A 16,292-nucleotide genomic window follows, 5' to 3' on the forward strand; every position below is an offset into this window, starting at 1 on the left:
GCTATGTAAAAATACTGCATTGTGCTGCTTTACATTACAGGCTGGCAATAAATGTCGACATATTATTATCATTAATTAAGATTTTCATAAACTCATTGGTTTTGAGCGCATACAGTTTTACCGTTTATCGCACACTGTTGCACTGGAACAATGAATGAAATCATGTGCTGACAGGACAGTCCTCTGTGCCTTCCTGACATGCCTCCACAAAATGTACACAACCAGCAGAGAGAAGAAAGCTGCCAGGAAAATGCTGCTTCAACTTTCTTTGCACCAAAGCTGCATCTTGTTTCATCTTGGCAAAATAATAAATGCATTATTCTCTCCGTTCTTGTCAGAGAGCATTCTCTCTTTTTTAGCGGTGTATAGTAAACAGACATGCAGATCAGCATTCAGCATGGCTTATGAAACATCACCTTTGGAAATAAATAAAGGCATCATCGGAGGTTATGCAAGTACATATGAACGGAGGTTTACATGGAGACAAGAAAGACTGCATCGTCATGATCTTAGTAAAGAAAGAAGCAGATTTTATTACTGTCTCTTCAACACAACACATAGCAACAAGTGAATGATTTACTTACTCTTTTACTATAAATGCTGACGTTAGAAAATTATCCGACATTGGCACATAATTGTGCTGTACATCCTGTGGTTGTGTGATAGTTTATCAGCCCATATTACTAGATTCTGGTATTATAACCTTCTTGTTATTTACACTGCGGTCAATGCCAGCGGAACTTTCTCACATTTGCCGGAAATGCAGCCGCTGCTTACTTCCACGTTGCAAAATAAGGTGGATAGGTGGGTCACAATTATCATTTTCGCTTATGATTTAGAGCAAAACTAGACAAAGAAAATAAATAAATTGCCTTAGAAAGGTGGCAGCATCATTATTTTATTTTTACAAAGAGATAGGAAGGTCTATTACAAAAATTATTTGACTTTGGAACCCCTTGTTGGATTAAATGCCAATGGTGTAAATCCAGGAATTGGAAAAAAAAAAGTTGGGCGTGCCTATAATTCCAAGATTACTTAAGATATCTTAATATCCTTTTGGATTGTGGCTCTGAACAAACCTTCCTTTTGGTATGTTCTTGTTTAAGGCCCTATATGGTAAAATCCCAGAGAAATGGGGCTCTCAGTGTGGCTCCATGAGTAAATTGTTACATTTTACACATTTTTAATGGACAAAAACCAAATATAAGTCACATGAAGTACAAATAATGTTGAAACTAGAATGTACCTTTATTATTCACATAAAAACAATATGTCAAAATCTAAATTTTCGAGAGAGTGTGTCAAGTTTTGCCTACATTCTGGGGTCCATTGTGGTCTTTATGTGGTTATTATTATTATCCATCATAATTTTAGGTATATTACCATTTAAATAGATAAATAGCTCAATATATGCGTGTTTGTGCATGTATTTTAACTTAGCTTTACTTTGGGGACAAAATGAAAAATGTCCACAGGAATAAGCTAAATATTACATACATTTGTCTTTAAAGTAATAAATTCTAAAAAATAATTAACTCTAGAAATAAATATGAAAAATGCACATTAAAAAAACTATTTTAAGTTTTATGCATTTAAATTTCATAACAAAATTCAGTCAAATTCAATTAAGTAATCTTTAATAAAATAAAGTTTAAAAAGCTAAATATTTGAGTTTTATTCATTAGAATTTGCTTTATGTTGAAGCAATGTCTATTGTATGTTCTCAGCTAGATTCATTGTGTTTGTGTGTGTGTGTGTGTGTGTGTGTGTGTGTGTGTGTGTGGTTGTCTATATGGTTTACGAGGACTTTGTTTTAGGTTACAAACTGGTAATTACAAGGGTATTATGCTATAAATGTGGTTTATGAGGAAATTTCTAGTGTCCCCATAATTCAAATCGCTTAAAAAGCATACAAAACAATGTTTTATTGAAAATGTAAAAATGCAGAAAGTTTTTTGTGAGGGTTAGGTTTAGGGGTAGGGTTAGGGTTAGGGGATAGAATCTATAGTTTGTACAGCATACAAATCATTATGTCTATGGAGAGTCCTCATAATGATAGCTGCACCAATGTGTGTGTGTGTGTGTGTGTGTGTGTGTGTGTGTGTGTACATGTTTATACTACATTGTGGGAACCAAATGTCCCCACAAGGATAGTAGAACCTGAGATCACCTACATTGTGGGGACCAGCCAGCGGTCCCCACGAAGGAAATGGCTTATTAAACATACTAAATGATGTTTTTTTGAAAATGTAAAAATGCAGAAAGTTTTCTATGAGGGTTAGGGGATATAAATTATTGTTAGATCTGTATAAAATCCAAAAAATGCATGGAAGTCTATGGAGAGTCCCCACAATGATATATAAACATAGTATGTGTGTGTGTGTGTGTGTGTGTGTATGTGTGTGTGTCCATGTCCATGCATGCAGTCATTGATCTGGTGTATGTTAAGAGTTGAGATGTGGTTGTGTTTCCAGGTTCTGTATGTTCCTGACCCAGAGTATGTGTCCAGTGCGGGCAGCTCTCCCTCCTTCAGTCCCAGCAGCCCCCTCTCTCCCACGTCCTCAGAGGCCGACCTGGAGAAAGTGACTACCACGGTACCTGACATTTCCGTCTGCACGCTGCACAGCCTCATAGTTTAACCAGCTCATTTAGGTTGTGAACAGTAGTGTATTTAGTATATATGTTTGTTTGATCTCCATCTCTTTAAAAGGTGAAGTATAAAATTTCTGATATGAGTTTGGGATGGGGCTATCTTTTTGTGGAACAAACAGTGTTTGAAATTTGTTTTTACTTGTCTTTATTTATTTTTTATTTTGTTTAGTGCAACTAGTGTGTTATACATGTCGTGACATTCATTTTCTCTGAATTTCAGATGCATTCAGCGTTGTGTCGTAGAACTTGATGTATCTAGATAAACACAGGAACAGTTTTTGTGTTGGCACCCCCCACGTAATGATACATCATGTGAATTGTCCTTATTCAATGGTTACGGTTAGAAAGGTCAGCGGCAAATGGGGTTAAAGGTGAAGTTATTTGAACATTAAATGTTGCATTACAATGTTTGACCTACAAGCAATGGTGTAGCTTGGCGTTTCGTTCCATAGAGTTGAATGCATCAGGGAACAATTCACATAAATCATGTGAACAGGCCTTTATGGAACAGAAATCATGAGCAGACTGTATGAAATCCTTCTGTTTAGTATTAGTGAGGAAACATTGTGCTTTTTCTTCCATAAGCTGATATGAAGAATGCCTGTATCAAAAAATAGCTCTCCATTATGTTGTCAAGTTATCGTTGTGTTTTTCTGTCATGAGGAACGTGAAGAAGATGGTAGATTGAATTCCTGCTGACTCTAGACAAATCACAGAAGGTTATCAAGTTCATATTTAAAGGTGAAGTGTGTATTTTTTATGTTAAAGAAATAGTTTTTCATTTCTAAAAAAAATTAATTAAAAATGAAAATTTCATTTCTGTCATTATTTACTTTCTCTTTGGTTTTTCCAAACCCATATGACTTTATGACTTTTCCATTCAATGAAAATGAATAAGGGACTGACTCTGTGGAGCTCCAAAATGACAGAAAAGAACTATGAAAGGATCATAAAAGTAGTCCATACAACTCATGCGCTATATTCCAAGTCTTCTGAAGTCATAAGATAACATATCAAAATGTATTTTATCCCAACTTAATATGCTGAGAGAACAATAAATAAGCCAACGGTGTGAGTTAGGGATGGGTCTGCACTGTATGTTTTTATGACCAATGTAAGGGGGGCATTTTCAAGAATTCAAATTTTTTTGCTATTTTGTTTGGTGATTCTAGTGGCACAGAATTTACACACTACACCTTTAAATAATGCAAGAGATAAACATGCCACTGGTGATACTGTATGTTACTAGTTACAATACAGGACAGATGGATACATAAGGAATTTATACTACTACACAAATAGATGTACTTCTGCAAATTTGTTTTTGCGCAGGTTTTGAGATCACCTGGCTAAAATAAACCCAGGGCTGTGTTTATACTGTTGGCCATGATATTTACACACCCACTGTAATTAAATAACTGTCATAAGCTGTGTTGACTTGCCCTCATTCTGAGAAGCATTTGAGCGAAATCCCATTGATATGTGCCGTCTGTACCATCACTTTGCTCTAAAAGGGGTTTTCTATCATCCATCAACATCCTTTGTTGCCAAGTAGATTCAAAATGTTTTATGTAAGAGCTAAAACAGTACATATTTAGTAAAAAAAAAAAAATAATAATAAAGATCACTGCTTTTTACTGAATGAACACCAGGAAGTGCATTGTAATGCAATTATATTTTGCTATCAAAATCATGTAGATCGGTCAGCCTTTGTGGTGATGCATGTAATTTTTGTGCTGTGGAATAGCATTGTATTTTTTTGTTTGTGCTAATTGCTGTTGTGGCTTTGTTGTAGAGTTCTGTTGCAGAAGAAGGCTTTACCTTTAGCACTCTGGTCTCCATAGTGACTGCTGTGACGGTGCCAGATTCCTTTCTCAATGTTTGCCTGAAGCTGCCTGCTTGTGTGCTCTGTCTCAGACACTCCTTTCCCCTTCGATTTGTTCACACGGACCTATTTAGGCGGTTCCTTTGGGAAAAAGAAGCTGTAAGCTGGCTAGCAGTCTGAGACGGATGTTGTGATGGGGACGAAATGAAGCCCTTGAAACCGTGAGACTTTTGCTTTCTTCCTAATCATAGTGAGCTGTCTAACTTGACACCACTTTATGGCATCTATAGGCGTAATCCTGATCCAAATGACAGCCAGTAACATTATACTGCCTTCCAAGACACCTAGTTTGGCCACATTGAGGCAGCATCACATGTATCCTTTGCAGAGAACACAATCCCAAAATGCATTTCACCATGCTCCATGAATATACACGTTAATTATTTACTTAAATTAAATTTTCATAATCAAAATACTGTAGTTATCTAATTTATCTGGACTATTTTGCCCTTTATTTATGTGTGCTATATATTTTTAAGCTTACATGGAAATTAAATGATTGTGGTGACATTTTTGCAAAATGATATGACATGGTTCCTTACACATATCACAGCAGTTCCCAGGTGAAATGTCCACTGTGTTGTGCTGAAAGCGAGTTAAATTTTCACCGGAAGAGATGAGGTTTTAAAGGTGAATTGTCTATTGAGTTGAGTTTTGTCGAATCAACAAAACGTACCTCCCTACCCTAAACCTTAAACCTGAACCTAACCGATAGTGTCAGAATAAGAAAACGTGAAAAACGCGATTGCTGAAGCAACTATGTCATTTTGTGGTGCTTCAATGACAATTTCAGATCATGTGTCAATCTTTCATGCTCTGCGGGACTCATTTAAATGACCTTTAAATGTCTGTGCAATTAATCTGGGCGTTATTATTCAGGTAGCTAGCTGACTTGTTCAGCAAGATTCTCTTCAAACTGTTGCTCAGTACAATTCTGTTAATAGTTGACCTGAAAGAGAAAACTGGCTGTAGAAGATGACTGTTGGCAGTATGGGCCACAGTATATCTACGCTGACATTGCGTACTTGCATTGCGTTATGAATTAAAGACATTTCGGAACACAACAACATCCGAAATGGAGAATGCGTAGCTAGAAACATTTGTGTTCCCATTCTTGTGTAAAGTATACTTCAGGCCCTAGGAGGCAGCTGTATGTACTGTAGGCTGTAGACAGCAAGGCAGGGTACTAGGTTTTATAAAAGAGTCTGGGGCAGATTCACTAAGAATGAATTGCTCCTGCTAAAAGCGCAGTTTTTTTTTTTTTGCACACACTAACTGCAGTCGTTTAGCGCCTCATTCACAAAAGGAATTATGCAGATCAGGCAACGGCGCAAACGTGCCCACAAATTCGCTGCTGAACGCAATTTGCACGTGCAATTCTGATCTTGCAGTCCGATTCTGAGCGCAGTATAGTCAAAGATGCTGAAATACCACGTGCAAAAGTACCGCAACTGTTTAGTGAATTTGTCCCTCTGTGTCTTACTCTCAGAACAGGCAGCAGAGCTCATTGCCTTCTTTAACCAAAGCTAAGCCATTTCCCTGCCTGCTACAGTAGAGTCCTCCAGAGAAAAGAAAGGGCATGAGCCAGGTCCTGTTTGACTCAGTGGTGTAAAAGGAAGCACTTCAGTAAAGAAGGCAACTCTTTTGCCCAGGCTTTAACAATCTTTTAATTAAAGAGCCATTATTGCAGTGCTACAGACTGGCCTCATATTAATTATTAAAGTGGATGCCCTGGCATTTTTGTCTGTAATGAAGAGCAATAGTAGATGGTGACTGCAGGGTGCAGTTTGTTTGGTTGGGGGAGTAGATATTTTCTGTTGTCTCTTGCCTTAAATTAAGGCAATTATTTAGCTTACTTGCTTAGCAGTTTACACTAGCAGAAAAGGTGTTGTACCGGTTCCAGAAGTATTTTTTTTTTTCATAAAATCCTTCATAAATGAGTTCTAAGCCATGAACCAAAGCAACTAGCTCATATTTGCAAATATACAACCAGTGCACGACGACCAACTCGATTGCATCATTCACAGTGCATCATGAAAGTGGGCGGTCACTGCAGAGCTCATTTGGCATGCTTTGTTGGCCACGATTCTCTGATTGGTGGAGCATTTCTTTTCAGGATCATTGGTAGTGTAGTTCTTCACCAGGAATTCCGCTATTAAACACAATTTAAATTTTTTTTTAAATGAAATTACTTGGAGTGATGGCTTCAACAGGAGCATATTGCCAACCTCGGAGCTCATGATAGGGCTGTCTTTAAAGGTTTATAAGTTATTGTTAAAAAGTAATCCACCAATGGAAAAACTGAAAGGGATAGTTCACCCAAAAATGAAAATTTTCTCATCATTTTCTCACCATCATGTCATCTCAGATGTGTATGACTTTCTTTCTTCTGCTGAATACACACAAAGGTTTTTAGAAGAATATTTCTGCTCTGTAGGTCCATACAATGCAAGTGAATGTTGGCCAGAACTTTGAAGGTCCAAAAAGCTAATAAGGCAGCATTAAAGTAATCATAAGACTCCAGTGGTTAAATCCATATCTTCTGAAGCGACATGATAGCTGAGTGAGAAACATATCAAGTCCTTTTTTACTTTAAATGTCCACATTTACTTCCACATTCTTCTTATTTTGTTTTTGACGATTTGCATTCTTCATGCATATCGCCACCTACTGGGCAGGGAGGAAAAATTATAGTAAAGAAGAGGACTTAAATATTGATCTGTTTCTCACCCACACCTATTATATCACTTCTGAAGACATGGATTTAACCACTGGAGTCGTATGGATTACTTTTCTGCTGCCTTTATGTGCTTTTTGGAGCTTCACCGTTCTGGCTACCATTCACTTGTATTGAATAGACTAGCTGAGATATTTTTCTAAAAATCTTTGTTTGTGTTCAGCAGAAGAAAGAAAGTCATACACATCTGGGATGGCATGAGGGTGAGTAAATAATGAGAGAATTTTCATTTTTGGATGAACTATCCCTTGAATGGGATTTTTACTTATGATATCCTGTGTTGGGCTCTATTACCATGGTATTCTATCCTGCAATGTGCTAAATTTAGTGTGGTTCATGAGAAAAATGAGAGGGAGTGAGAGACAGGCTGAGAAAAAGAGGAAAGAAAAGAGAGGAGGAGGAAGGCCAGTGTGTGTGTGTGTGTTTGAATGTGTGTGTTAGAGAGAGGGCCAGTGTTAATTACCAGTGGCTGGTGGTGTTGGCTGACACTAGGAAAGGTGACTTTGTCTCTGTTACTGGTCTGATTTCCTGCCCAGAAACTCTTTTGGTGCTCTCCACATCAATGACAGCATGAAACTTTTTAGACTTAAACCAGTGAAGCTGGTTACATGGATGCAACAGTTCTCAGGCATGTGATTGACAAAGGACAAAAATACAGCCAACAGTCAAAAATACAGTATATCTTTAAATAATCTATGATTGATAATATGATTATGTATTTTTTGGAGGATTTAAATTCTTGACAAACAGATAGTTGTTGATGAGCACAAAACTACTCAAATTTAGTGTATAAGTTATGAAATTGGGAACTTTTTAAGTCTATTTAGCCTTTAATCTTAATTTAATCTTTCACACACCTTTTCTGTTATTCTGTCTTCTGACACCTGCAAACAGGCATATTTATTGAAAACAACTGAGTGAACAAACCTAATAACCTATTCTGAACAAAATTCATTCTGTAAAAATTACCCAACATATTATAGGCAAACAGTCAGGACTGAAAATAATTAACAGGTAAGCAAGTCTAAAAATAAAATGGGCAGAGATGTTGTGCATGTTTTGCGACTTGCATTAGATATACTACAAAATATTACAGCTGTTCACTCAAGAAAGTTAGCCAATAACATTTAGAAATAGAGGCCTATGATAAACATAAACCCAATATATTCTCCTAAAACATGACATCCACTCATAGAATAACCACTTAAACAGTTGGCATTTCTTTGAAAAGTAGCCTACTTGATGAACTGGCAGGGTAAAAAAATAATGTGGAAAATATAGGCATACCTAGTGTACAATAGCCATTTACTGCTTACTCAAACCATACATTTTTGTTGAGCGAAATTAACGTCAATGTGGTCTGGTGACAGTTAAGACCTGACTCAAACCCCATTATAATCAGTGATACTGTCAACACTGGAAGCGTCCGTTGAAGCGCGCCACACTGACAATAAACGGATGCCCCGTCTATTTTGCACTGCACGCGCTGGCTCTCCTGCCAGCTAGACAAATGGGCCACTTCAGAACATTTGCTTTGACGCGTCCACTGCAGATAGCCTCAAGTATGAAGGTAAATCATAGAGCTTGCATATTTGGATTTGAGAACTTGTATAGTAAATATGTGTACTCATAAGTTAAAATTTACACTTATAGCAACTATGTGAAAATTTGTAAAATAAAAATTTGAAGTTGAATGTTGCAATCTGCACTCACAGACAATAATTCAAAGCTTGTGTTTTGAAATCGCAATTGCAGACAAATAGTCACAAATGTGTAAAATGACATTAACATAAATACAACTACAGACACAAACTTGTATTACACATAAACGTTTGTACTTTTCGTTTTCGCAGTACAGCCACAAATCGGCACTTACAATCTCTCAAATCTGGCACTGCAACTTTAAATCTTCACGCCTTTAAAACATTAAAGCATCATAGGCTGAAATGTGTAAATAATATACTTTCAATTGCCTTTATTTCTGATTTAGTGGTTAGGCTTACTGGCAGCTCATTCAGCGACCTGGGTTCAAATCCAGGTCAGACAGGATGCATTTGTAGCTTTACTGCAGATTTTGATGTATTTTTAACAGATATAATGAAAACAATGTTTTAAAACACACATACACAGACACAATTTTTAATTTGTACAAAATAAATAAATCAAAATTGTAACTGAATCTGACAGCCAGCAATCTGAGAATGCTTGAATTACTGAGAAAACAAAATACAAACTACATTTTCCATACATAGTTATGGGGCTTTTTAAAATTGTCAAACCAATTTAAGATTGAAAATCTTAAGGTTTTGCCTTACAAACAGAATTATTATGGTTCTAAAGAAATTCCTCATGCGTTCTCAGAGTTTATTCTCTTTTATTCTCACCCATTGGTCAATTTGGCATTTGTACTTGCTCTCCACAAAACATTTTTATTAAAAAAATGCGCTGTTCTGAAAGATCATCTTTTGGCAGTGTCATGGGTAGTTATAAACATATGACATTGTCATGCATATAACCTTAAAGTAAAAGATGTTAGAACAGTGTAAATAAAAATATAGATGTTCACAGGAGATTTGAACCCAGATCGAAATACATGGTTAGCGGACACCAGGATTTTACAAGTGAGATTTGCTAAATAAAATGTATTGCGAAGGTAGTTGCAAAAGTCAAGGCGTGAAGATTAAAAGTTGCAGTGCCAGATTTGAGAGATTGTACGTGCCGCACATATTTATTGTACAAGTTGTCAAATCCAAATATGCAAGCTCTCGAGTTTTGCTACTGATTTACCTTCATACACAAGCTGTTGAGTCGTGTCCACACAGACGCACCCGGTGTAGACAGGTGAGGTGATTAATCCCTGAACTTGAAAATGTCCGTTCGCCTGGGACAATAAAGCCTATGTTCACACCGCAGCTGATGTGGCCCAGAAACATGTGACACAAAAAAACTGTAGGCACGCAGAGGTTTAAAGAGGACTAAAATGTAAAAACAACCATAGTCATCCAACGTTTCGCAACTCTGCTTCCCGCACCACGACTAGTGATCCCCAATAGATACTTTGCTTTTCTTGCGAGAGGACAGTTTTCAGTGCGCGCTGCAAGAGAAAGAGATCAGGCTGGAAGCAGTGCGTATTCTCACTCGCGGCATGTGCCGAAAAATGCAACAATAAAGCGCTAAAGCAACATTTGCGCCATGCAAGGGAAGGTTGAATAACTCTTGTTTGGGTGAAGAGTATGAATAATGCACTGTTGATATTAATAATGAGATATAACCCGCCCCTAATTTTTTTAACGGATTTACACAATTCATGTGGGCCACAATTTTAGGTCGGAAAAAAATGAATTCCATAAAACCACATCCCTGAGTTCTGTATATACTGTAAGCCTACTGTAGAAAAAGGAATAGTAGTTAAAGGAATAGTTCACCTAAAAAATTTCTGTCATCATTCACTCAACCTTATGCCTTTCGAAACCTGTATGACTTTCTTCTGTAGAACACAAAAGGAGTTATTAATAGATGAATGTCCAAGCTCTTTCCCATAAAATAAAAGTGAATAGTTGCTTTTCCACTAGCGGGCCAGTGTGAGCCAGGTCTATCAACTGGCCAGCCAGGGCCAATAGCCTCAGACCTCAAGCCGCAAGACCAAAATCTGGCCCAAAAGTTGTTGTTTTCTGCATATCGCTGCCCCACTCGGCATATCGCTCTGCCTTTTGTGGCCCGTTCTGCATAACGCGGTGGCCCATTTCGGCCGGTTTCGCGGCCTGCCCACCGGGAAAAGTCCCGGTTCTCCCGATGGCCAGTCCGCCCCGTGCCCCGGCCGTTCAGGAAATCTCCCAATTCTCCCGACGGCCAGTCCGACCCTGTATAAAGGACTGTTGTTTATCTTATAGTTATTATTAGTATCAGTTGATAGCATCTGTTAGGTTACTCACTCTCAGTGGACACATCATTACAATAGCAACATTTCTGTTGTGATTTTGAGTGCCCTTCCATCTTCTGCTTCAGACTATTAGCACTTCAGTCAATAAGCTGGAATGTGTAAGAAAGGCTGTGTATGGAATTTAACTGTGTTAGAATGCTGAGTGTGAAGTTTAACTGTGCTGAAATGGTGTGTGTGTGTGTGTGTGAGACATTTAACTGTGTTCTTATGATTTGTGTGGAGTTTAACTATACTGTAATGGTGCATGTAGAGTTTTTCTTTGCCACAGTACATGTGTGGAGTGTTCTTCAGTTGTGTGTAAAGATGAACTGTGCTGGAATAGTCTGGCAGTGACCTAATGGTCACATGGATGTCATCCACCCACATACACAGCAGCCCTGCAGCGAGGGTCAGTGCCCTTCTTCTAGGCTTAGGTTCTAAATCCAGCCACAGGTCTCCTCCAAGCTGGATTTCACTGAGGTGCTCTTCACTGGGCCGTGTAAAACCAGCCCAGTATAGGTAAGCTCCAGATGGCCTAGAGGACATTAAGACACGCACAGACTTTTTCCTCCTCCATCTCTGATAGAAATCTCACTGAGCCAGAATACTTTCATCTCCGCACTTTTTGTTAGTTGGAGTCCCTCTCCCACAGTCACTTTGATGTGGTTTAGTAAAAACCATGCAATGTTCTCTGTGTTTAATGGTGTTTGAAAGGTGTGAAAGCTGAAAAACTTTATATGGAGTTAGGAATAAAGTAAGGTGCATTTCGTACTGTTCTAAGCCAAGTGCAGACAGACAGCACACTGGAGGTTAAGTCATTCACTAAATAGGGAGCAAGAGAGCATCCTATAGCTCTCTATACAGGTAAGTGCATTCAATCCAAACTTCCTATCAAAAGTTCAGTTTCAGGCTGCAGATGATGTTTGGACCACTAAATGTGTTTGGCAGACATGGGTCAATGATAATCAGTGCATAGATTCAGTATTATTTTATTTTAACATGGTTGGCAGTGATTGGATGATGCTGGCCATTACTTTGAATCAGAATTAATTATGCTAATTTCTCAAGTAACCAACACTCCTGGAAACATAAACAGTTTGATTAAAAAAAAAATAAAAAATCCTATTGCTTGGTAGTATTTAAAATTTCACAACTTAGTCCCGCTGTCCACATACACCATACACAAATGGATGTTGAAAACTGTTTGCTCTATAAAAACTATTTTAGTTTTTTGCATGTTTGTTGTGATGCTTCTTGTTACAAATTAAATTAGGGAAATGGAAAATGCACACAGCAGTCAAACTCAGGTCTTAGGAGGTTAGAGGAAGTTTTCAATGGCCAAATATAGTTTCATGGTTATTTAATAAATTATTTAATGTCTTATTTAATAAGGTTGTGATTTAAATTTTAAGCTAAAAGCTTCATCAACTCTGACAACTGGAGAAGCACAGTTTTCCCCCAGTTTTTCCCAAATGCTTTGAATTTTGAAGCATTGAAAGAGATGGTGTGATGGGGCTGGATTGACTGAACAGATTATCTACAGTACGTGGATGAAACGACCTGTATGGCCCTGAGCTCTGAATCTCTGGATTACAAATAGAATTTCAGAAACATCCATCCCCAATACCCCAAGTCCATCCCCAAGTCCAAAAAAGTCTGTACCATATCCAGAGATGTCATTTGTTCTTTAAATGTTCCTAATCGAGGAGTTCCTTGGAACACTGGATGCTAAACATTCGTTTGAATTCCGGTTGTTAATAATGGCTTTGATGATGAAGTGAGCTATGAACAGCAAGCCATACATCAGAATGCTGTAAATACACACAGCTATTTGCGTTTGGCTGGAAGTTACAACAGTAGCATCCTTCCTCTCGATGCTGTGTGAGACAAACACCTTCCTGGGCTGCCGGAGGAATAGAAGCTGTCTTTGGAAGAGATGGAGAGTGTGAACTGTGAACTGGGATTCAGGAAGGCATGTTTTGACTCTCTGGTTGCTTTTTCTGGGATCTGATGGGTGGGCCAGTCTGTCACAGCACGGCAGAATGTGTAATGTCGAGGCCAGAGGGTGGGAACGGGCTGCTGTGCTTGTCAGGGGAGATTTTGTGAGAGCAGCTCCAGGGAGAGTTTTTGGGAGATTTGGGAATTAAATATGAATTGTGATCATCTCTAATTTGTAGAATAAAATATGTATTTTATTTATGGTGTTCTGACGCTAACGTTATGGTTGATTATGGGTGATTTGTGATTAATTTAATCATTATAAACCATAGCCAGCGTTTCTCTACTGACATATGTTCTCTACTGAAAGATATTTATGCCACTTCTGTTAGAAAAGTCTATGTAAAAAAATTAAGCCCAAATGCCAGTGAGGAAAGCATAAAAATTAAAACTTCACTTTCAGTCACAATTATTTAAGCAAAGCAGTAGTAAGAAATAGTTTGATTGTTGTCTGATTGTGTTTTTATTAGTGAGATTTTCACTGATGCATTGTAATATGTTGTGACAGCTACCCTGTCCTAAACACTGTCACGGTCCTATCCAGAGATTGAGAGACAGAGAAAGTCAGTGGTCTTTTGTTGAGTCACTACCCCCAACACTTCGGTCACATCAGTGTCAGTTTGCTCCAGCCGCTCAGAGATGCACATGTCTGTGTGTGTATGTAAGTGTGTATATGTGTGTGTTTAAGGGGAAGTGAGAGCAGAAGTGTTTGTCGAAATAAAACCGACAGCTGTGGGCAGGAGGTTGTGTTTGCAGGAGACCCAGTGCCCATTCTCTCACTCCTGATGTCTGCACTGAGTGTTCACTCCTCAAACGCTCTTTATTTAGCCGTACTTTCTTCACATACACACACGCACAATCACTGCAGTGTTTCCCACAGGATTTTGTGAGACTGTGTGGATGGACCTCGGACCCTCTAGGGGGGCATCCTCTCCCGAAATAAAATTTTGTACATTTTAAAGTTAAATGCATCAATCTGGTGCACTTTGAGAGCAAAATTAAGAGGCTAGATCTATGAAGAACTTTTGTGCTCTTGTAAACAATTTTGTGCTCTAGTAGTAATTTAATCAAGACGGTAACAAACCACAAGAAGGATGTTCCGTTTTCAGTCAGGGACTGTAAAGACATAAAGCCCTTGTGTCATTGCCCACATAGGGCTTTAGCCACACCTTGAATTCAGGGATTAACTCCCGTTCTTTTCTATACATTTGGGAGTATATTTTAGTGTGACGTTATCTATTTTTTTGAATGTGTGTGTAATGTCCAAGGCTGAGTGTATTTGTATTTGTATTTATATTTGTATTTGTATTATGTGTATATAAGTTAAATAAAGTTTAAAATGTATTATTGTGTTTGAATAAAGTACAATATTCAGACATGTCTAAACAAATTATCTGAATTCAGAGAGTTCAGAAACAGAAATGAACTAAACCCCTGTGATAGTGAGTGATAAGACATTGATAGGCGCATGAAAAGAATAAAAATACAATTAAATTGTTTAAAACAAAGGAGGAGCAAACAATATAGATTAGTGATTGATCCTTTGCAACACTGTTTGCACATGCACAGCTCATTCACGTCTATGTCAGCTGCCGTATGGTCAAATGAATGTGCTGCTCCTCTCTGCCACTCACTGAACAGAGTAAACGCAGAGAGAGGTGTGCCTGCGGCAGGAAAGCAAGATCTCGTGCAATACTGGCGACTCTCTTCTACAGAAAGTATCTAAGGTTTGTCGAAAAAGTCACTAGATTTGTCGCTAGGTGCTTTTAAAAAAATAAATAAAATAAATCACTAAGTTGGCAGCACTGTAATGTCAGGCAACTTTTATGTTGTTATGAGAAGTGTAAAAATATTTTCGGTTCATTATGTGGCAGGCCGCCACACTCTAGGTAATTAATGGGAAACACTGCACCGCGCTGCTTTTGGTTGTTGTGCTGTGACTGTGAGCAGGATTGACTAACATGATTCCCATATAAGATTAATATGAAACCATTATGATACCAGTATGAGACTGGATTATGTTTAGTATGAGTCAAGAATGAGACCTATATGAGACTAGACAAAATAAGTCCAGTTTGAGTCCAGAATGAGACCAGTATGAGACTGGAATAAGTTCAGTATGAGTCCAATATATGACTGGAATAAGTACAGTATGAGTACAGTATTATACCAAACTGAAACCAGTATAAGACTGGAATTAGTTCAGAATGAGACTGGAATAAGTTCAGTATGAGTCCAATAAACATCCTAGTACCCCTAGGGACTTCAGGACCATGGCCCTGACATCACAGGTAATGAAAATCTTTGAGAGAATTGTTCTCCAGCACCTTAAGCCTTTGGTACGTGACAGCTTGGATCTGCTGCAGTTTGCTTACCAGGCCAGGATAGGAGTGGAAGACGCAATAATTTATATGCTCCATAGAGCTTACACACATCTTGAGAAATCACAAGCAACTGTGAGGATTATGTTTTTTGACTTTTCAAGTGCATTTGACACTATACATCCATTGAGGCTGGCAAAGAAGTTATCTACAATGAAGGTGGATCAGAGTATGGTGTCATGGATTGTAGACTATCTCACAGATAGGCCACAGTTTGTTAGACTGCAGGGATGCTCATCAGAGCGGGTACTGAGTAGTACTGGTGCACCGCAGGGGACTGTTCTGTCACCTTTTTTGTTCACTGTATACACTTCTGACTTTCAATATAACTCGGGAGCATGCCATTTGCAAAAGTTCTCAGATGACTCATCCATTGTCGGATGTATTACAGAGGACGTGGATGGAGAATATATGATATGCCCAGGACTATGGTGTCAATGAGCCAGTGGGCGATCCTCTGCTTGGAGACAGCGCTTCCTTTCCACTGTCCACCAAAGCAGACAAAGAGCTGCTCAGAGACTCTAAAGCTCTGCATGCAATCCAAATAGATGCGTAAAGCGTGCACCGGACACAGCAACGACAGGGCTGGGTCTGCCTCCTCCTGGAGCAGCGCTTGCAGGTTCACCACCTGGTCCCTAAAAGGGGTCGTGGGAACCTTGGGCACATAGCCACATAACTCCAGGCACATTTCGCTGACAGAGAACGCTTGCAGGTTTCCTA

General features: G+C 38.5%; 1 protein-coding gene across 4 annotated transcripts in view; it reads left to right on the plus strand.

Moving 5' to 3' along the window:
• The window catches only part of LOC127454461 (oxidation resistance protein 1-like), a 240,049-nt gene that overhangs the window by 175,840 nt on the left and 47,917 nt on the right, over positions 1 to 16,292 (plus strand). For all 4 annotated transcript variants that reach the window (XM_051721687.1, XM_051721688.1, XM_051721686.1 and 1 more), the window contains one exon: positions 2,475 to 2,594. In XM_051721687.1, coding sequence (XP_051577647.1) covers positions 2,475 to 2,594 — 120 coding nt within the window. The remainder of the gene's footprint in view (positions 1 to 2,474; positions 2,595 to 16,292) is intronic.

The sequence above is a fragment of the Myxocyprinus asiaticus genome, chromosome 16, assembly GCF_019703515.2.
Source record: "Myxocyprinus asiaticus isolate MX2 ecotype Aquarium Trade chromosome 16, UBuf_Myxa_2, whole genome shotgun sequence".
Taxonomy (NCBI): domain Eukaryota; kingdom Metazoa; phylum Chordata; class Actinopteri; order Cypriniformes; family Catostomidae; genus Myxocyprinus; species Myxocyprinus asiaticus.